The sequence below is a fragment of the Haemaphysalis longicornis genome, unplaced genomic scaffold, assembly GCF_048455015.1.
Source record: "Haemaphysalis longicornis isolate Haplotype H1 unplaced genomic scaffold, Haemaphysalis longicornis Haplotype H1 scaffold_13, whole genome shotgun sequence".
In the NCBI taxonomy this organism is placed as follows: domain Eukaryota; kingdom Metazoa; phylum Arthropoda; class Arachnida; order Ixodida; family Ixodidae; genus Haemaphysalis; species Haemaphysalis longicornis.
In genome coordinates this window covers 80,144,364-80,167,546 of record NW_027526233.1, presented here as the reverse complement: position 1 = coordinate 80,167,546, position 23,183 = coordinate 80,144,364, and the positions used below count along the sequence as shown (strand labels likewise).

The 23,183-nt window shown below is 49.2% G+C and overlaps 1 protein-coding gene across 1 annotated transcript; it reads right to left on the bottom strand.

Moving 5' to 3' along the window:
* Positions 1-425: 425 nt before the first annotated feature.
* Positions 426-9,327, bottom strand: LOC144163910 (uncharacterized). Its single transcript, XM_077694573.1, is given in 2 exon segments — positions 426-551; positions 5,395-9,327. Coding segments are annotated over 2 exon segments (3,993 nt in total). The 5' UTR covers positions 9,262-9,327.
* Positions 9,328-23,183: the final 13,856 nt, after the last annotated feature.

Here is a 23,183-nt window from a genome sequence, read left to right as displayed (position 1 = left end):
TTCTCTCACACCACCGCCCGCTGCTCCGTATCCCCCAGCACTATCACTCGGTCGCCGACGTCCCCAAGGGAGACAGAGACAGATAGAGAGACAGACAGAGAGAGAGAGAGAGAGAGAGAGAGAGAGAAAGCGTTTTTAAACGAAAAATATTGAAGTTTTGCCTCTCGACAGAGGGAACAGGTCTCGTCGGGAGATAAAAGACCAGTTTAAAAAGGGTCGCTTAAGGGCCGTGGAATAATATGAATATAATAACAGGCGATGAAAAGGCTATGTACAAATTATACACATAAACACGCAGGTTATTTACGGACTGTTTACATACACACACAGTCTCTTTCTCTCTCACACACACAGAAACACACAGATACAAAAATAATAATGAAAACAAGCGGTGGATAGTGGGTGGGGTTGGCTTTTTCAGTTCATTAGCGGGTGTTCAGTCCCGACTCCTCGAGGTACAACATGAGCAGCCTGAAGGACGCAGGATGTCCTCGGCAGTGCTTGAGGGTAGCCGCAGCCTCCTGTACAGAGAAACTAGTTAGTTCCTGGCCCTACGCAGGGCAGTAGCAGAGGGCGTGATTCAATGTCTCAGGGTCGGTGCAGTGTACACAAATGTGTGTGACCTTGCTATCCTGCCTGGGGAGGCGTGCTACTGTGTTGTAGCCGGAGGTGCAATTACACAGGAGGATCGACCATTCTGTTTTGGCTATCCCACTGGGGGGAAGAATCACGGAACCTCACCGATGGCCACTCGTTTGCAGGGGTGGTGGGAGGACACCTATCGCCTGATGACATCCCTGGCAACATCATAGCCAACCACGGACATGGAGACTGGGGCCATTGGGGAGCTGTGGGCTACTTTCGCTAAATAGTCTGCAGCCTCTTTCCCTGGTACGCCAAAGTAGGCAGAAAGCCAGTGCTGCCGAAGGTTGCTGCATTGTCTCTGCAGGTCTCGCAGCATAGTAACTAGGCCATCTCGAGGTGACCACCTCGCCCCCGTGGCATAGAGGGCTTCCTCAGGCGCGGTAGTGCCAGCCAGGAGTCCCTGAAGATAGTGGCTGCTGGTGTGTATCTAGTAGTAGCATAACGAAAGGGAACGGCGAAGAGAACACATAGACTAGGCCGGTGTTCCAAGCTGTTACTTCTTTCTGAGTTTATTCCTCATTCTCTTCTAAATTTTTACATTCTCCCCCCTGGAAGATGCAGGCCCCATTTATAGAAAATGAAGCGTTGCATCGGTCTCCTATTGGTCGTGCCATCTTGCGCCTTCAAGTTCCAGGACCGGATGAGCGCGTATCGCCCAGGCACAACTTCAGTAATATGGCCGAGTAATCAAAATCTCCTTGGAGTCCCAGCTTCCTCCAGCAAGACCATGTCCCCAACTTGTAAGCTTCGGTTAGACCCACGTGGCTGATGATGAAGGGGCCTTTGCTCGAGTACATATTGCCATCTCTAGCGATTCCACAGGTGGTCCAAGAGATTCTTCCGATCTGAAGCTTATCAATTGCGTTTCCGCATGTCACCTGGTTGATGCAGTACTCTTCTCCATTACCTGGTTCTGGTGAGTTCAGAAAAAAGCTCCAACAAGAAAGTGTGCAATGCATAAGGGTGAGGGTTCCATTACACTTGTGTACGTATAAGTCATATGCCTTGAATTGAGGACAGCTTCTACTTCTGTGGGAAGAGTGGTTAGCTCCTCGTCGCTCGGACAGGTCTTTCCAATAACTTTACACAAGGCCAGCTTTATGGAACGAATCAGCCTTTGCCACCTTCCTCCACACCAAGGCACTACTGGGACAAAGAACTTCTGTTTATTCCAGTGGGTGGCTAGAAATGAGGCTAATGGAGAGGAGTCAATGATCCTCCCAGTCTCTTTTATGTCTCTTGAAGCTCTCCTGAGTGTGATCGCGTTGTCGGGGTACAAAGGGCATGGCACCCTTCTGCGGGCCAAAGACTCATGGTTAAGCGAGAAGAAGGGCTTCAGAAGAGACTGCAGTTGTCAACTCAAGGTGCAGTGCTCTTGTGGTAGCGCACGTGAACAGCAAGTTGTACTTGAAGAAATTGTACGTTCGGCGGTTTTTACGTAAAGTGGGCTACCAAAGTTCAGTCCAGTAACTTCAAACTTTGTGGATGCTGTTGAATATCCCACTGACTATGCTCCAGTCATCATCATAATCATCATCGTGTAGACCATGTCAGTAAAGTGACCATCCCCGCTAAGGGCAGCGATGTCTCAGGTCTCGATTGCGTCGTTCGTCCGTAATATTTTCTGGTGCCGTTAAACCTGGGAGGATGACCTCACGCGACCAGAAGGAGACAACGAACGGGCTCCAGCTTGAGGTTTCTAGAACCCCGCGATTTCGACTGTTGTTTCGTGGATCAGCCCCACCCTCAGCCTGAGGTCAGGAAGACTGGCTCTGATTTTGTACTCACGATCGACCATATACGTGCGGTGGATAAGTTGCGCCGAAAGTGACGTATCCTTCGCTACGGAAGTACCAGAGTGCTCAAGGCAGCAAACGATCTTCTTGAAGCCGCCTCAGTGACTCCTCACGACCTTCAAGATGCCATTTACCTCTAAAGTAAGAACAGCGCACTTTATGAGACGGAGCACAGGATCATGAATCTTCTTTAGCCTGAGGGTGTGGAACGTGCCTACGTTTTAAGCATTGGTGTACCGAGTGTTAATGATAATAAAGAAGCGGATTGCACGGAATAGGGGCACGGGCATATCTGGCTCCTCGCACTCGTGGTAGTGGCTCGTATTCTGCCCCAGTAATCGGGCGATCGGCTGCTTGGATCCTTTCTCCGTCGCTTTCCGCGACCTTCTGGTGCCGTCAAACCCGTGAGATCGATCCACGAGCAGACTCGATTTGAGACGGCACACACGCCGAGGTACCCTAGGCTAGGGATTCCTTGGGATCCAGCTGATTTGAGACGCCTCGTCCTTGAACGCTGCTCGCCGCTCATGCTCGTGCCGAAGCCACCCAGTCACCCAGCTTCGCTGGCATCTGTCATGAAGGAGGTACGCCTTCGCCGTGAATTCGTGAGGCAAGCCATCACAACGGGCGTAGCTGCAATTGACTCGCTACTACAGGATCCTTATTCACAGACCGGGCAGATCCCCTCACAGCTGCTCGGAGTCAACACCAAGTACGAGGAGATGAAGGTGCTTGACAAGCGCGTCCAGGAAATAATCGATTTAGAAGACTTGGAAGCTGACTTCTTCACCAGCTTTGAATATGACTGTCACCCGCTTCCTTAAATTAGGGTCCACTGCCAGAAGATATGGGGAGTCGACTCAAGAGAGCCAACAAACCCCACCGAATCTACAGGGCACAGGTGACAAAGGGGGTGGCCGTCTGATGTGCGGCTTTCGCCGACTAGAGCGGCAAGAATGAACAAGAGCCTTGAACGAAAAACAGCACAAAGACTTATATTGAGACAGGTAAGTTACAAATACAAGCACGAGGTAGCAGATCGATAATTACAGGCAACGTAAATGGAATTCAAATACAAGAAACAGTCCAATTAGACAAGATGGTACAAACAGGAGCGTTAACAAATGAATATTACGAATCGGAGCAGTTAACTAAAAAGAAACGAACAGTTCGATGCATATGAGAGACAGAGTCCCAGCATATTCACCGACCGGGCCGGACGATGCTCCGCTGTCGGAGGCGAGTCGGCTACCTGGGAAGCGTGGCTTCGCTGTAGGCCAGGCCGTCCGAGACGATCACGGTCATTCGAGGCCCGGGAGCACGTTGGAGTCCTCCAGGGCGCGGGTCGCCGATGGTGTGATGTACAAACTGGCAGGTGCCGTTGTCAATCACGACGTCCAAACGTAGCTGGCCTGCTTAGGCGCGGCTCCTCCTTTTATAACCGTGCCGGCGCGGAGAAGGAGAGCACACACACAGCGCGCCCGCCGCCGTCAGCGAATAACTTCCCTCTTCTCCATTCTAGAATGATCGACGCTCTTAAGCACTGGCAAGGCCACGCGCACCTCCTCGAAAGTACTGGAAGCTTCGACGAAACCGGAGCGGCGGGGGTTTTATTTTCGTTGTTTTCTGGCCGGCCAGCCGGCGTAAGATCGTGTTACCGCCTCTTCGTTCGAGAAACTTCCAGCGTTGTCTCGGGCGAATAGAACCGAGTGTAAGAAGAATTAGGCGCTGTACAATAAAATGAAAAATATATACGGTACTTTTAGACGTCGTACGCTCGAGTTTGTGACACAGCCCCCCAGTTTCAGAATATTATGCAATAATATTCCCAAAACTCACAAAGTCGTGCGTTCGCGTCGTTCACACTTAGGGAACAAAAAGAGGCTGTGCCTACGAACACAAAATAAAGTACAGCCCAATGTTCTTCATAATAGTAATGACAGGTACAGAATTCGCGTACAGAACAGCGGTTTGGCGCGGATTTTTCAACAAATACACATCCTAGGGACAACTCATTAGTTTGAGCACAATAAAGCTCTAGCAGTCGACAACTACAACGTTCACGAATGCCACCACTAGTAACGCCAACAATACACGGCAAATGTACTGTACAATAGATAATACGCATAATTACAAACTTCACGTTTGGTACAATATAGAAGTCGCGAATGTAAACGTCAGGCACCACCTTGTGAATATACAACCTAAACATTCTACTCGCGGTACACAATCACAGGTATACCTGGGTTTACACTCTGCTTAGGTAGTCTGCTCCCACATTATCGCTCCCTTTAATATGTTCGACTGTGAACTGGTATTCCTGGAAAAGCAGACTCCAGCGGAGGACTCTACTATTCAGCTGTTTTGCTTGCTGAATGTAACGGAGTGGCTGGTGGTCGGTTTGCACGATAAACGGCCGACCGTACAAGTACGCGTTGAACTTTTGGACTCCCCAAACAAGGGCAAGACATTCTCTTTCAATAGTGCTATAAGAGGCCTCTCGGGGCACAAGTTTCCTGCTGGCGTACGCTATAGGGTGAAGCGTGCCCTCGTAGCGTTGCATGAGCACGGCGCCGAGGCTGGTTTGGGAGGCGTCAGTGCGGAGCACGAATGTCTGAGTGAAGTCTGGTAGTCTAAGTATAGGTGGGCTAGAGATACGCCGTTTAAGCTCTTGGAAGGCTTCTTCTTGAGCGGTGCTCCACTTGACGATGTTGTTTTCCCCTTTTTTGGTGAGTTCGGTTAGCGGTGCGCTGATCTCGGCATAGTTCGGAATAAATTCGCGATAATAGCCTGTTAGGCCGAGGAATGCCCGAACTTGCCGTTTTGTTTTCGGAGGCGGCGCTGTCTTGATCTTTTCCAGGTTCTTTTCCAGCGGTGCTAGTTCTCCTTGCCCAATTCGATGTCCGAGGAAGTCAATCTCTGTTGCCCCGAACTCACACTTGCTTGGGCGTACGGTCAGTCCAGCCGCTTCAATTCTGCTGAAAAGCTCTCGGAGTGATGCAACGTGCTCTTCCCACGTGCTGCTGGCAATTAACACGTCGTCGTAGTAATGATTAACCCCGGGGACACCGTTGACGATTCTCCGCATCAGCTTGGCGAAGACGGCGGGAGCGGTTTTGATTCCGAACGGCATGTAACGGAACTGGTAAAGTCCCGACGTTGTGGAAAAGGCAGTCTTGGGTTTGGACTCCTCCGAAAGAGGAATTTGCCAGTACCCCTTTACAAAGTCCAATTTGGAAAAGTACTTTTTGCCGCCTGCGGCCGCAAATACGGCATCGGCTCGGGGCATTGGTTCTGAATCGGCGACTAGTATGTTGTTGAGTTTTCGGTAGTCTACGACGAACCGATTGGTGTGGTCGGGCTTTTTCACCAGCAACACCGGGGAGTTATACGGAGACACCGATTCTTCTATGATTTCCAGGGTCTTCATGTCCTGAACTTCCTTCTCCATGTTCTCCACCGTAGCAAACGGCAGTGGGTATTGTTTTACGTGAACTGGAGTGTCGGTGGTGAGCTCCAGGTGGCATTCCACCAAATTAGTTTTTCCTGGAACGTTCGAGAAAATCTTAGAATGTTGCTTCAGTTCTGCCTCAATTTGGGCCTTTTGCGTTGTTGTAAGGTGCAGGGAAAATTTGACGTCAGCGATGCCTTCCGTCTTGACAAATTCCGGAACCGGTATGCTGCTCTCTTCACTAGTTTCAGACACGCCGCATATCGCGTTGCAGATTGTCTTTTCGGGGTTGGGTTTCCTTTCTTCGTACTTCTTCAGCAGGTTGGCGTGAAAGATTTTGGGCCCACTGCGTGTCTCGATGACGTAGTCTGCTTCCCCTTTTCTTTCTTTCACCTCGAATGGTCCTTTCCAGTGGAGAAGGAGCTTGTTGTTATCCGTCGGGAGCAGGATTAAGACTTTGTCTCCGGTCTGGAATCGTCGATTCCTCGTCTTTCGGTTGTACAACTTCGCATAACGGGCCCCTGCCTTCTCGAGTTCTTCGTGCGCTACGCGACAGGTTTCTTCCAGCCTGTTACGAAGGTCGAGAACATGTTGATACGTCGTTTTGGTCTCCTCATCCAGACTTTCATTACTCCACATCTCTTTAAGGATGGACAGGGGACCTCGGATGTGGCGGCCGTACAGTAGCTCGAAGGGAGAGAATCCGAGGCTTGCTTGCGGCACTTCTCTGTACGCGAAGAGTAGTGGAGCTAGGTAGCGATCCCAGTCCCGGGGTTTCTTCGCACACATTCGCTTCAACATGAGTTTTAAGGTTCCATTGAACTTTTCAACCATCCCGTTGGCCATCGGGTGGTATGGGCTAGTGTGGAGTTGGCGTACTGAGAGCAGCCGCGCCACTTCCTTCATGAGTTCGGATGTGAAGTTGGTCCCCCGGTCACTCAACACCTCTTTGGGGACTCCCACTCGAGAAAACATCTCGACTAGCGCTTCGGCGACGCGTTCCGTCTCGATGCTTGGCAGTGCAATAGCATCCGGGTACCGGGTTGCACAGTCCATCAGCGTGAGGATGAATCGGTTTCCGGCCTTCGACGGTGGGTGGATCGGACCGACGATGTCAATCGCCACTCGGTGGAACGGTGTTTCTATAACCGGCGTCCTTCCCAGGGGTACTCGTGGCACTCTTCCCTTGGGGATCGTTCGTTGGCAAATGTCACACGAAGCGACGAACCTCTTCACGTCTGCTGTGATACCCGGCCAGTAAAAGTCTTCCAGTATCCGGTGCTTCGTTTTCTCCACACCCAAGTGGCCAGCCATGATGCCGTCGTGGGCCGTTTTCAGGACGGTTGGTCGGCGGCCTATGGGGACGACTAGTTGCCGTACTTCCCGACCGCTCTTCTCGGTGAATCGCCGGTAAAGGAGGTTATCTTCCAGCTTGAGCTCGATCTTATGTTTATTCTTCGAGTTTTTCGTCTCCTTGCCGATTTGTGCGAAGCAGGATTTCAAAGAGTGGTCCTTTTCTTGTTCTTCAGCATAACTGCACTCTTCAAGTGGTTCGGACGTCGGCGCAGCGGTCTTTAACGGCTGAAAGCGTCGCGCCTTCTTTTGTGACTGTGCTCGTGTTACCACGGCCGCGACTTCCCCTTCGGCCGAGACATCGGGGTGTGGCTCGTCCATAGCTTGCTGTGTGATCGTGTCTGGGGGTATTTCTTCCTGGGTCTGTGAAGTGATGGGGTCGTCGGGGGCTCTCACTCCGTTGATGTTGCCGAGAATGAGGTCGTACAGCGGCGTCTTCATGCAGAGGGCGTTAACCCTTCCGCTGTAGTATGGAGTCTGTACCTCGATCTGAGCCTCGGGCAAATTCCGAATGGTGCCGTCCGCTAAATACACGGGGCTAGTCTCCCCTGTTAGATCTTCATCTCGTACCAGGTCTTTTCGCACGATCACTAGGCTGCATCCTGTGTCACGCAAAACCGAAACATCTTGATCGGCCAACTTTCCCTGAGCAACGGGCATACGCTCCCCTCGGAACTGCGATCCCGTCATAATGACCGCGTTCACGACCGGGATCTTCTTGCCATTCTTGAGTTCTACAAAGCCTTCGCTGATCTCGTCGGGCTTTGGCTGCTTAGGTGGTGCGTAGACGCACGAAACCTGAGGCGGCACTTTGTTGTTGCTCCTGCAAACGTCTGCCCTGTGTCCGTGGCGCCCGCACTTGAAGCATTTTGGAGCGTTGCTTCCCGCAAAATTGCTCCGGCAGTTATTTGCGTGGTGTCCCAACTTGTTACACAGGTAACACTTGGGCGGGGGCTTCTGACCGGCCGTTTTCTTCTCCGGCTCAACGCGTCCAGAGTCTTCTCTTTTGTCCCTTTTTGCCCTTCCTAGATTGGTGCTTCTCTGCGCCTCAAGGTACTGGTCGGCCAGTTCCAGCATTTCGGAAAGAGACTTCACTCTTCTTTCTTTCAGATACAGAGAAAGACTTGGGTGACACCCATTCACAAATTGCTCTTTTATCAGCAGCTCCCGCAGTGATGCATACTCCTTTCCTATTTCGGCTAGCTCTGTCCAGCGGTCGAAGTAGTGGCTCAGGCGAGCCGCAAATTGTGTGGCGGTTTCGCCATCTGCGGGCGTTTCACTTCTGAACTTCTATCGGAAGCCATCTACTGTGAAGCGAAACCTTTTCAACAGCGCGGCTTTGACCTTGCTGTAGTCAGCGGCGTCCTCTGGGGTCAATCTCCCAAACACGCTCAGTGCTTCGCCGCTTAAACGTGTGCTTAGAGCAGTAGACCATTGGTCTTCCGGCCAGTTTTGGCTTCTGGCTATTCCTTCGAACCGACGAATGTAAGCGTCGAGATCATCCTTTTTTTCGTCAAATGCCACAAGGAGCTTGCTCGGGTTCAGGCGTACGCCGTTATTTTCTTCTCTTATGCTCCGATCGGCTGACGTAGAGTCTCTCTCCAAACGCAGTGCCTCGATTTCTGTTTTTAATTTCTCTATCTCATCATTGCGTGCTTTCTCTTCTCGCTCCGCTTTCGCTCGCTCCCTTTCTGCCTCTGCCTGGCGGGCTTTCTCTTCTAGCTCCGCTTTCTCTCGCTCCAACTGAAGTTGTCTCTGAAATTCTTTCTCTCTTTCTCTTTCAGCCCTCTCAGCCTCTTCTCGTGCTGCCTGTCTTGCTTTCTCAGCCTCTTCTCGCGCTTTTTCTGCCTCTTCTCGCGCTGCCTGCCTTGCTCTCTCAGCCTCTTCTCGTGCTGCCTGTCTTGCTCTCTCAGCCTTCTCGTTTTCTTCTTTTTCTTTCTGCGCAACCCACTTTCGTAGTTCGGCCCCTGACAGGCCCAGTTGGCAGCCCAACGCTACGATTTTCTCTAAATCCATGATTGCAAATGTATCGCAACCTAGCCACAATACTCTAGCCTCTAGCTAGGTATATGTACACAGAGAAAGTTTACAAGAGCACCAACTTAGAAGGCAGTAGCAACCTATGCCAAAAAAAGTTCCAGGCTCCTTCTCCTCCTTACCGCTCACATCAGACGTCCTGCCGTGGACGCCAGAAATTGTCACCCGCTTCCTTAAATTAGGGTGCACTGCCAGAAGATATGGGGAGTCGACTCAAGAGAGCCAACAAACCCCACCGAATCTACAGGGCACAGGTGACAAAGGGGGTGGCCGTCTGATGTGCGGCTTTCGCCGACTAGAGCGGCAAGAATGAACAAGAGCCTTGAACGAAAAACAGCACAAAGACTTATATTGAGACAGGCAAGTTACAAATACAAGCACGAGGTAGCAGATCGATAATTACAGGCAACGTAAATGGAATTCAAATACAAGAAACAGTCCAATTAGACAAGATGGTACAAACAGGAGCGTTAACAAATGAATATTACGAATCAGAGCAGTAAACTAAAAAGAAACGAACAGTTCGATGCATATGAGAGACAGAGTCCCAGCATTTTCACCGACCGGGCCGGACGATGCACCGCTGTCGGAGGCGAGTCGGCTACCTGGGAAGCGTGGCTTCGCTGTAGGCCAGGCCGTCCGAGACGATCACGGTCATTCGAGGCCCGGGAGCACGTTGGAGTCCTCCAGGGCGCGGGTCGCCGATGGTGTGATGTACAAACTGGCAGGTGCCGTTGTCAATCACGACGTCCAAACGTAGCTGGCCTGCTTAGGCGCGGCTCCTCCTTTTATAACCGTGCCGGCGCGGAGAAGGAGAGCACACACACAGCGCGCCCGCCGCCGTCAGCGAATAACTTCCCTCTTCTCCATTCTAGAATGATCGACGCTCTTAAGCACTGGCAAGGCCACGCGCACCTCCTCGAAAGTACTGGAAGCTTCGACGAAACCGGAGCGGCGGGGGTTTTATTTTCGTTGTTTTCTGGCCGGCCAGCCGGCGTAAGATCGTGTTACCGCCTCTTCGTTCGAGAAACTTCCAGCGTTGTCTCGGGCGAATAGAACCGAGTGTAAGAAGAATTAGGCGCTGTACAATAAAATGAAAAATATATACGGTACTTTTAGACGTCGTACGCTCGAGTTTGTGACAATGACCAAAAGGTGCACTTCATACGCGCGCACGTTTCCTTCGCCCGACCCTCAGCGGTTCCTTTGCAAGTTCCTGCTCAGGGTAACGGAGCACTGAGTCATAATTTTGCAGTCTACCGGCACGGCAAGACTGCGGCACTCCCCGTTGACAGCAAGAAAACCATGCAGGTCGACAATATGCGAATGGGCACGCCGTGTGTGAGCCGCGCGTCTGGGATATAAACGGCCGCACATACTATGAGGACTCTCATCACGGGAAACAACTGCCGTAGCGGGCGCCAGATTCCCTGGAGGGGCTATTGGATGCACCCATCAGCCCGCCTAGCGAGACTGCGTCGTGCTCGCGGATGGCCAGGTTATCGGGCTTTCCAAGGATCTCGTGACCGCGAAGTACAATGATGCGGCTGACCAAGAGCGGCCCAGATTGAGGTTCTCCGGCGGTTCGGACGTCGCTGCCACTTGTGAAAATTTAGTGCTACACCGCCGCGTGTGTGACCGTCGCAAGAGGGAGCCATGCCCACTTGCACGCCGGTGGACGTTCTGCTACCGGCGCTGGCTTCTCCGCTGGCGTAATCCCGTCCAGGATTCTCCGCCTACGATCAATACACCAGCGGTTCGAATCGGTTCACGGGAACCACGAGGTGAACCTGGTTGCGGGTGAAAGCATGAACGGCAACCAGGCAGCTTCTATGACTCTGCTTGGCGGCACTCTGAAAAGATTATGGAAGCCCTCACATCGGCTACCGAGATCCTCGTTCCGCAAGCATGGTGGAGTAGCTCGCCATCCTGATTCGTGAAACTCTTGACGAGTGGTCCCCTGTGCCCAGCTACGAGTCATGGCGCTCGGCGCAGACTACTTGCGTTCCAGCCAGGGGCAGACAGCGGAGCGCGCCAATCTAAGACAGCTGCACCGGCGGCGCGAATTCCCCTATGACCCCGGTGGTTACGGTGGACCGCAGCGCGACCGGGATGGCGATCGAGGCACCGGGCGTTATCCTCAAGCTGGCTTGGACTAGGCTGCATTGCTATATACCGACCAGCGGGACTACGCCATTACCCACAGAGACTTGTTCAATGAGGATGGCGAATAGCAGCACCAAGCCGCGAAGGAGCTTGTCGCAGCAAGTTAAACGAGATGATGGTGTGGTCTTTCTAGATGCCCTGCATCCTCATAAATGTCATACCCACCTGGACATCCTCAACTGTGTGGGCAAACTGGGGGTGCGCGATGAGATGTTCACGTATGTCCCAGCTCCACGAGTACTTTTCTTCCCTTTGACTGTTACACTGTCATCGCCGTGTTCTCTTTCCCTGAACGTCGTATGCGGCGCTGGACCACCCGCCTCGACTAAACTACACGGACGCATGTACTGTGGTTGTTACCCAACCGCTTACTACCTGCTTCCTCCTGCTCGACCATTGCATCTTGGCGGCGGCGGGAGTATGTTGATGATAATAAAGAGGCGGCTCGCACGGGAATGGGGCACGGGCATAGCTAGCTCCTCGCGCTTCTGACAGTGGCTCTTGTTCTGCCACAGGAATCGGACGATCGGCTGCTTGGCTTCTTTCTCCGTCGTTTTCCGTGACACCGAGGACATATATGTCGTGCCCTCAACAAGCTGCGCCCCGCCTTGAAGTCTGCAGGCCTCATTAGACACGACTGACAGCTATTTTGCCCTTTCAGATGACCGTCCTCAACGCGGCTCAAGCACATCGACCTCGGCAGTTGTCTTGCCGAGGCTACAAGTTTCTGCTTTTGACGGTAAGCCACGTGGGTCCACGTGGATTAAGGACTATGTGGAGAATGCGGCCGGCAGTCACCCGAACCTTCCCGATATTTCCAACGTGTGCACTGCGAACCGTTTGGAGCTCTGCTTGCTAGGGGAGCACAGACGTCTTGACGTTCGCGTCCCTGACGAGGAGCGAACGAAATAAAGGCAGATGCGACAGCTTTGCGCCCACAGTGACATCCGGTAACTCGACTCAGACTGGCGTGAGGCCAGGTGATCCTCTCCAGAACTGCTCTACAATGGTTATGCAAGAACCCGTTCTATACAACGCAACATGCGACGCAGAGAAGAGCCACCCACCTCAATCAGAAAACGATAGGACGATCAAGAGCAATTTGTTCTGTAAACAGTTCTGGGTTTTTCCATGAAAAAACAAGCCGTAGTTTTAGCCCAGGCTTCAACATCTAAGGCTGGAGATTGGGCTAGACGCAAAGACATGCAGATTGTACCCAGTACCAAGATAGCATCCAGCGTCCTAACGAGAGGTATATGTGAAGAACGCGATGCTACGCCATCCGTTATAAGGACGTCTGGGCTCCTTCCGTGCAAATAGAAGGCAAAAAACATGAGGTTAAGTACAGAAAAAAAAGGATAGAGCCGCCATAGTTTGACTATATCTTAGTTCCAGAGCGTATGAAGGGCGAGTCCTTACCGGAAGCCCGTGGAGCCCGAACAGCTCAAACCGTCGAAGTAATGCAGGAACTTGCAGTCATGCAGGAGGGTGACTTGTTCCAACTCAATGCAGTTGGAAAAGCCGAGAAAGCTTTGCTAATTCCTTGATTTGCATGCGAGGAAGAAAACTTCATAATATTCATAATATCCATAATATTGAACACCACCTAATTCTGGTTACCCAATTGTTGGATCGTGCAATGGCAATTTTATTCCCCCCGGGGAAAACCCTGGAAATTTCTCGCACGAGGCGTCTAGGGCTCCGCTTACCCGCAGCTCCGGTTTCGTCGCTCCACCGCGCCGCTCCGCCGCTCCGGTTTCGTCGAAGCTTCGAGCCATTTCGACGAGGTGAGCAAAGCTTTTCGCCAGTGCTAAGGCGCGCCGGTGATTCCATAAGGGAGAAAGGCGGAAGTTGTTCGCTCGACGGCGACGGGCGCGTTTTGTGTGGTGCCCTCTCACTCCGCGCCGGTGCAGCTGTAAAAAGAGAATCCGCGCCGAAGCTATTCAGTTACGTTTGGACGTCTTGATGTGACAACGGCACCTGCCAGTTTGTGCACTACACTATCGGCGACCCGCACCCTGGAGGACTCCGTCGTACTCCGGGCCTCGAATCAGCGTGATCGTCTTGGACGCCCTGGCCTACGAAGAAGCCACGCTTCACAAGTAGCCGAATAGCCTTCGACAGCAGTGCATCATCCGGCCCGGTGTGTGAATATTGTGGTATTTTGTCTCTCATATGCATACAACTGTTCGTCGTCTTTTTAGTTACCTGCTCCACTTCGTAATATCTATTTGTTAACGCTCCTGATTGTATCATTTTGTCTAATTTTGAACTATTTCTAGCGTTTGTATTCCTTCTAGGAGACCTCTCGGTTACGGTACATGTCCTAGTGCTTGTACAGTATTTTGCCTATGTAAATATAAGTTTTTGTGTTGCTTTCGTTCAGGGATCTGACTCATTCTTACCGCTCTGGTCGGCGAAAGCCCACATCAGACGGCCACCCCCTTCATCACCTGTGCCCTGTATAATCGGTAGGGTCGTTTGCTCGCTTGAGTCGACTCCCCACATCTTATAACAGCGCACTCAATTAAGGAAGCGGTGACAGTATATCAGTACGTGCAGTCGTGTTCGGATTATCTGCAGATTCTTCGGTCAGCAAAAATTGAAAGAAAAATAAACTGTGAAATGTCTGTAATCTTTGTCAAATAGGTAAGTAAACTGAGTTTGCCTAACTTGGAACGACCGCACTTCTGCCTAGAGACAAACATGTAGCGGCATAAAAGGACCCGTGAAGATGCCGTGCATGCGTATCTGCGGAGCAAATACGGTATGCTTCACGGCTTTGGCCACGATGTTTCCAGTTGTTGTTGATGAAGCCGGTGCGAAGTGTAGTTACCTTACATCACAGGGGTGAAATTTTTAAAACAAGTTTTGGATATGAGGCGGTGCCTTTATTTTATGCATTGCAGAGACAAGGGGTAGCGGCGGCCCATGTCTCATGCAGTGCATGTGTTCTTATTACAATCACAGTTCCCTTTGTGATGCTTTCTTCCTTTTTAAAAACACCGGAGCTTCTGTAGCTGGCCGTAATGTGTGGGTAGTAACGCGTAACGTGTTAAGAATACCAACAAAATTCTTGTGCGTTCGTAAGCTCGTGCCTCGCGGCGAACACACAGCTTCCCGGAACGCGCTGTGGCTTTAGCTAAAAGCAAAAAAGACTGGCGAAAACCCTAGGGGCGCCTTGCGTCGCCAAGCAACAAATAGCGTCGAAGCTAGCGCTGTGCCTCCTGCACGGAACCTCGACGCAACTTCATGAACACCAGGTATCCGTCGTGCACGTACGCGCAACCGCTGCGCCCCAGCTGTTTTCCATCGCTAGCATGCTTGTATTGTTGGTACGTGGAAAACATATCGGTGCATGCGACGATAACTTCTAGCCCAGCGCAAAGCCTTACAGAACATGTAACTGAACAATTTAAAACTTATACAAATGTGTGTTGGTGGTCTCACTCTAAAAAGAACTCCTGACTGTTCGTTATGGTTTGAGTCTCGCCCGACTTAATGCAAGTTTCCGCAGTTTTTGGTTTAACTGGTCAAGATGCTTGTTACTTTAATATATACGATATAAGTGGCAAAGTGCATGTTAGTCACGTAATTATTCCTTGTGGAGTTCCCATGACAATTGTTTTTTCCTGTGCAACTTAGACATGCATCAAAATTCCTTTTGAAATTCAAAGCTCCCAGCCAATTAATGCTGTTTACCTTTATTCAGCCAAATGGCTGTACTGTACTGGCCAGAGAATCCGTGGACGTTTCATACTGTGATGAAAGGTGGTTGTAATGTCAATGAGTGCCATATTTTCCCGCTTTGCCTACTAGTATCAACAAATTACCTAGTGGCATATCAAATAAATCAGGTATTCTGATTAAAGGAAGCTTGAGAAATGTATTGTAATTGTGAGACTTTGTTGAGCAGATGTTTTATCCTTCTATCGGTACGCCTTCTGCGCTCAGTGCTTCGGCAATTTTCAATACAATGGAACGGTTTTTTTTGGTATGCTACAAAGGCAGTATCTTCGTCCCACATTCGTTTCGTAATAACCCACATAAATCATTAGGGATCGTTTAGCATGTAGCTCCGCAATGGCATTGTAGATGCGTGAGCAGTGTTCAGTTCTTGTTACGACCGAGGGATAGGCTCCTTATACCATGACTGATAATAGCCTAGCAGTATCACTATATTACTTAGTTTGCCTTTCGAATAAATCAGTTAATCTGTTTAAAAGAGCTTGATTGAGAAATGTGCCGTCATTTTGAGCATTTTTTGACCAATTTTTTATCCTTCCAGCCATCGGACTTATGTTGTGTTCGTGCGTCGGCAGTTTTGAATACAATCGAACGGTTATATTTGGCATGCCGACAAAATCGACAAATATTGCTTTCGTAATTCCCCACAAAAACCTCAGTGATCGGTTAGCATGTAGCTAAGCAATGAAATCGTAGATGTCTGAACAGTGCAGAATATAAACATTTAGAGGCCCACTGATAACTTACCAGACAACATCTTCCCAAAGTTGCGCACCAATCCATAATACAAATAAATGATCAAGAGGTTAAATAGTTGAAATTGACTAGCCCAAGCAAGCCATTAATATAAGGTGATTTACACTTAAAGGAACTCAACCTGCTTTAAATAGATAACAGAAAGAGTTTTACAAATATAATATCGTTACACAAACTTACAGTCGAAAGGTTTACACTTAAGTTCACGTGTATCTTTAAGTACCGTCTATTGAATTTATTTTGTTTTTAATAACCAAACATAGTTTAGCTAGGAGGTTTTCTTGCGTGAGAAAGTATAGTATTTGCGTTGTTAATGTATGATAAGCATCCACTTGTTAGGAGGACTTTGATTCAAAACAACCGGGTGGTCGTGTTGTTAAGAACTCAGCAGTAAATTGAAAGGAATATTGTTATCTCAATACTATAAATTACTAGAACTGCACCCGAAGCCCCCCCCCCCCCCTTGTATTGGTAAAAACGCGTACTTGGATGGTAACAGCCAACCTCCCAAGCAGGTATTTTGTTCAATAGCTAACACTTGATCACATTATTTAAGACGGACTGAAGTACCGGCGAATACTATTTGGTACGAAAAAGGTCGAAGGAAGAAAATTACATGTATTAGCTGTACACAACATTCCCTTACGCCAAGACATTTACGCTTATGAGAAAAGAAGCAATTTAAAATTTCAGGCCCGCCTAAGAACTAGTGATATGTACTAAATTCGAAAGCCCCAAACTTTACGATCTGATTGATCGACTGGTTTTCCCACTACAACCAGAGTAAGTTTATTTTCCTGCCTCTTGCTGAAGCGTTGAGTCTGCCTCTGGCCGTACGTGGAGGACTTTCTTCTCATGATGCGGAAAGGTGGTGAGACGATCTTGAAAGATTTTCTTCGGGTATGGAGTTATTCTACGAAAAAGGTCTGTACATCTCACTCAACAGGTTCGATTACAGTATAAAAAATAGTATTGTTTCTTTCAGGGGTCCGGCCAAATCAAAATGAAAAAAAAATTCTCCAAATTGTCAGGCCAAATTAAAATGAAAAATTTCGTCCAAATTGTCAATGTTTGTTTTTTACTCTATTGTAATGCGGAGTGTATTGGACATAATTTTGCTGAAAAAAGTTTCTCCTACACAGTTTCTTTCGAAAGATACAGAAAAGAATGTAAACCCACCCGGAATCTACAAACAATATCCCATAAAGTCTGAGAATGATGCGCAAAAAAACTGTCTTCAAAGGGAGTTGGTGCACACCCACACCATCAGCAATGCGTAGCTAAAATATTAGGCAGTTTTAGTAGATCGTTTTGTGCCTTTGCCTACGGTAAACGCTAAATTTTTGCTTCAAGCTACGTAAACACCGCGAGACGAGTTTTAGTAGAGTGTCTCATCTGTTTTGCGTACCGACACGTTAATGCTTTCGGCGCAATCTGTCGACTGTTTTGCGAAAAGAATAGCCTGCTGATCTGCCAGTGGAGTGCCGGAGGGCTTGGACATTTTACGACAATCCCAACAAGTGTAGACGAACGCTTTCCCGTTAGTATTGAATGCAACACGGCCATAACACGACATGAATATTCTCTTACATGAGTACGTTCCATAAAAAAGCGTTGAAGACCCGTGGTACTTCTTTGCTGCAATCGCAGAAAACGCCCTGAACCGAAAGCCCGGCTTTGGCGCACACATTTTATTAAACTTCAAAACAATCCAGAGATGCGTTTCGAACGAACACAACGTCACAACATGCGTTGCAAGTCTGCACCACGATTGACAGGGAATCGGTTGCTCCTCCTGCCCGTCCGTAAATTCAGCACTCACCTAGCGTGTGGTTTGCGGGACGAACAGCAAGTTACTGAAATTTGGCGCGCAAGCCGAGAACTCTTTTAACCAGGCACGCTGCAAATACCCGATGCGAGGTTGAGTCTTGAGTCGCTCGAGGGAGATAATCCAGAGCATGGGAAGCACTATACACCCGCGAAAGCACAACGTCGAATTTCATCGCAAGGCGAACGCGTCCACAACACACACACACACACACGCACACACACACACACACACACACACACACACACACACACACACACACACACACACACACACACACACACACACACACACACACACACACACACACACACACACACACACACACACACATACACGCGCGCGCGCGCGCGCGCGCACGCACGTACGCACGCACACACACGCACACGCACACACACACACGCACGCACACACACACAAACACACACACACACACAAACACACACACACACACACACACACACACACACACACACACACACACACACACACACACACACGTCGGTCCTGTGTGTGTGTGTGTAACACCGTACCATCGGACAGTCGGCGATGTTACGGCGATACAGAGCAGCGCGAGCGCGACGTGCTAACCACTCGACGTATTTAAAAACACAGAAACGAAAAACTAGATCCTTCGGAAACGAATCACTGTCCACAGAAGAGCGGAACCGTGGATGGTAGTCGCAGTACATGCCGACATGTTGGAACCGCAAGCGGCCCCACTTACGCACGGTATTTTGCTAAAATACCGTCCGCTATTCATACGTCCGCAAAATGCAGAAACAGCTTAACGTAGTGCGCATGCGCAGTGGGAACGACGAAAACAATAACGTTCGCTAACTGTTTGCGTACGGCTGCGTACGTTATTCTAAAAGTCTCAAATGAACGAGCGTAATTTCAAGATCGCTGCATGGTCCCCTAGTCTTTTTTGGAGGCACCTTCCGATTTGTTCAATGTGCACGTGACCGCACCGAAACGTAATCTTGTACACCACATTTTCCGTATATTCATCAGAGACTCTGGCGGTAATACGTAACAGTGGAGTCATATTTGACTCTAGCCTTGCCCAGGGAATTTTGCTTGACCTTAGGACAGACATTAGCTATTTTGTTTGTCGCCAAAGAAACCACTTTTGCCTCATAGTTCGATGCCCCCCTTTTTTGTCGTTAGGAGAGGCCATGTCCATATGGAAATACGACACCTTGGAGCGCTCTTCTGCTTGCCTCTCATCTACTCTTGCTTCTGTATCAAGATTAAGCTTTTTAGTAGTCTATCACACGAAGCTTGCCACATGGTTAGCAAAACAATATATTGAAGTGCTGGAGTTGATTGTTTACAATGTACTCGTAGGTGGTTGAGCGGCGTGTCTGTGACATTCGATGTCGAACGACGCTATGAAGTTAGGAAGGTAACGACGATGAGGCGCCTGCCTACACGAACGTTAAAGGCGCACTGAGGCAAAAATTTTATGTTGCACTTTTATTGCTTTTATCGATGCTTAAAACGGTCTGGCCAACCTGAAACAGCACTTCAAATACTTCAGCGCGTTATAGTTAATTACATTGAAGGTCCTGAAAATCGTTTGTTTCAAACTCCCGCGCTTTCATCCCGAACGGCGCACATGACAGACTCCCTGGCTGACCTCACCGCTTTGTGCGGACGTCAGCGGCGCCCGCTTGAGAGGGTATTGCGCCCGCTCGCCGCTCGTGCGGCCGCGCGCGTGAAGTGACGTCACGAGTTTTTGACGAGCGGTGCCGCGTCACTTCTTTTTCCTCTCCTGGAGTGATGTCACGCCGATGTCCATTTGCTGAGTGCCGCTCCGCGCGCTGCTCCGTCGGCGCGATAAATGAGATCCAATTGAACTATGTTCTTCGCATCGCAGGCCGCTCATATTTCAGCCAGGGTATTCTGTTGAGCGAAGGAAGCGAACTGTGCAATAATATCAACGCCGAAAATTGGCGTCAGTGTTCCTTAAAGAGAACGTGCCATCTGGTGCCTTTTACAGCTGCTGCTTGCATCCCACTTGTGCGAAAGGTGAGGTGGGACTACAGCAAATAGCAGAGGTCTTCTTCTGCATCGTTGCGGTTGAATACAGGGCCAGCTGCGGTTCTAAAAGTCACCTTGGAAGTGAGGCCATCCGCAGTTAATGGCGAGAATTGAGACAATCCCCATTGGAATTCGAAGCACTTGTCACGGGAAGGGGTAAAACCCTGTAGAGGGTCAGAGCACGCGGTTGAATAGGAGCATGTGTGCGGCACGGTATGTATTATTTTTTATTGACAAGAGGTGGTCAATCCTGCAGGCCTAGCATCAATTCCTGGAGGGAACCAAGACTGCTGGATGGGCTGGTATGGCTCACATGCACACAGGGGGCAGCAGGTCGGCAGAAAGCGTCGAACCCGACTGGAAGAGAGCGGCTACTTTACACATGTACCTTGCTTGTGCATTTGAGGAGTACAACTATTCATGCGGAAAATTTAGTGGTGAATCCCAAAACAGTTTTTTCGTGTTTAGTTGTTCTTTATGTAAGATACGGCGCTTCGGGAATGAGGTAGCGGTGATTCCTTCTTTGTTGCGTATCATTAGTTCGTTTATTTACTGGGGAGCTTTGCGACGGCAGTTCTGCCCAAATTTCCAAGCACCCGAAGCATGCAGGGATACCTTGGAGCCCTCTGATGTATCGCAGGTTTGCACGATGCACGCATCTGTGTACTCACCAATTTGCTTATAAGTGTGCCGCGCTACGCAGGCCTCCGAACCTACGGTATCAACTCGTGCTTGTAAAAAACGTACTCTTCTACAAGGTCTCTCAATATTAAGTAATCGTTTGCTCTAGTTTTGCCACATTTTTTAGAACTTGCCGGCGTGCTTCATCATTTACTCCAAATGAAGGAGAATAGAACAGAAATGAGGCACTGGCTGATTTGAATCGAGCTTGGATGGTCCACTAGCAGCCGGACATAGTGCACCAATTTTTGCTAGGGGAGAGCGGTTTTATCGTCGCACACGAAATCTCTGGAGAAAAAATTGTCGTGCATTCGTCAATTACAACTTGTTGCAGCATAATAAAGTTGTGCGACATCGAAACTGCAGAACATTTGTTTAGAGATATTCCAGAAAGTGTTTTATCCATTTTAAATCAATATTTGGTAAATACTGAGGAAAGTACTCGGCTACTTTTGTTTCTCCATGCGGGTATCAGTGCGCTGCCGATGGCGTAAAAGTTAAACCTGGATAGAAAGAAGTTTGCAAATATTCCAATTTTTTGTTACATGTAGGTTTAAGTGAAAGCCCGCGAAAAAGAAGCAGGAACGAAACCAAAATGTTTGGCAACGGTGATAATGAACTCTTCATTGAAGGATTTATTTCTCAATGAAAAACAGCGCGATTTGCGCCTGCAACTTACATATGAACTTAGCGTCTACACGGTACTCCAAAACAGCAAGGTCATTTACCCCGTTACCCCCGTCTTCACACGCGTACATTAATCACACTTTCTTCTTTTGACACTGTTCAGTGCCTTAACCACTTTAAAAGAACAAACGAATGCTAAAAGGGCTCCTTTTCGCAAACATTGATGCTGTTTGGGGCACTCAAAATTGTTTAGAGGTTGCTTGCTGGGATACTGTACCGGGGGCCGACGTTCTCTCTCGCTGGCATATACGGTATTTAATAATTGGAGCGTGTCCTGAAAGTATAAAAGTTGTAGTTTTCTCGCAGCAGAAATCATTAACTGCCGCCACTGTATATGCGGATTAGTCCCGGTTTTCCTGAAATTATTCATTTTAAAACATCGTTTTTTTTTCAGGTGGTGTACGCTATTCCGAACTTTTATCTCTCAGTCCCCAGCTTCATCCGACCATTTGTTCGCGTTGCCACCTTTTATTCCTTCGTTGGACAGCGAAACACACGCGTGCCAATTTGTATTTCACATTTTCGGTTCTTTTTCTCCGGGACAAAGTTCGGGAAATTGCGTACCGAGCACTAACTTTACCTAGGAACTACAGCACACCTTTTCACATACACAGTGGTAAGATTGCCGCTAAATGTGCGCACGTTGCAAGACAAAGCAGAATACTTTCATTCTGCACGCCCATTTCTCCATTGTTTGGCGCTTTCGTGAGCTAGTATCAAGGAGGAAAAAAGCAAAAAAAAAAAACCGTCAGCACTGTCGGGTTAGCCGTCAACAAGCCGAGGTGAGCCAGAGTCCGCGTTGTGAAAACCTTGTCGTCGTTCGTCGCCGCGTTTTCCGAGTGTATTTTGCAATGCCTGATCTCTTCTGCAAACATTTACCGCTTGCACAGTTTTCATTTGCGTGAAGTGTTGAGTGTGTCTTGTTTGCTGCGTATTGCTTGTTTATAGTGTTTGTTTGCTGTTTATATTATAAGTGACGTCAGTACGAGCTCAGTCGCATGAACGAAGATGGCTTGGAGCATCGTAACGCTTCTACGCGGTGCGGCCTCCCCCGTCGTCAGCTGTTCGGTGTGCTTTGTTAACTGTGCGTAGCGCGCGCGTGTGTGTGTGTGTGTGTGTGTGCGTGTGTGTTTGTGTGTGTGTGTGTGTGTGTGTGTGTGTTTTAAGTGACGCCCGCGCGACTGCGTCACATTGAGGACGGTGTCTGTAAGCGTCGGAACGCGTTCTACGTGGTGCTGTTATACCTATCAAGATGTGTTCAGTGTTCGTTGCGCCTAGTGTTTGTGTTCTTGGGCGGAAGATTAAGTTACGTACACATGACGTGAGCCGCATAGGCGCACGATTGCTGTCAGAACGCTTATGCAGCATGGTACTGCTTTGTGTCTCCCTAATTGTTCAGTGCATATTGTTTGCTGTTCGTGGTGTGTGTTGTTTTAGGTGACGTCCGCACGATTTTGTCCCATGAGCGAATGATTGCTCTTAGCAGACTGGTATTTAACGATACGTCCGACAATGGTGAAATTCGATTGCGGACTGCCTTCGCCTTTAAACATGAAGCCATTTACCAGCTACAGATTCAACAGCTGCATCTATAGTCCAAAACTGAGGAACTAGATGAAGGGCTCCGGCCAACGGCCAAGAGGCGTCAACTGCGTAAGATGGCAATCATGCGACTTTGCTCCCGTGAGTGACACGTGTGGTCGTATCTTATAAGCATTTCGTTGTATTACACCACACTTACAAATCTCCCTGACTCGGCCTTCCAAGGAAACATCCATGTCTGCCACTCGACGTTCACAACATTGTAAACACATGCGAGTGCATGAGGCGGCAAGACACCAACATGCGTCCAGCCATCCCCTTGGACAAGCTTGTGGTAATTGGCTTGTATCGTCTAGCCAGCTCTGCAGAAGAAAGAACTGTGCCCCACCTATTTGGAGTTTGCCTTATATTTGCCTTATATTTGGAGTTTGCCTTATATTAAACCTTA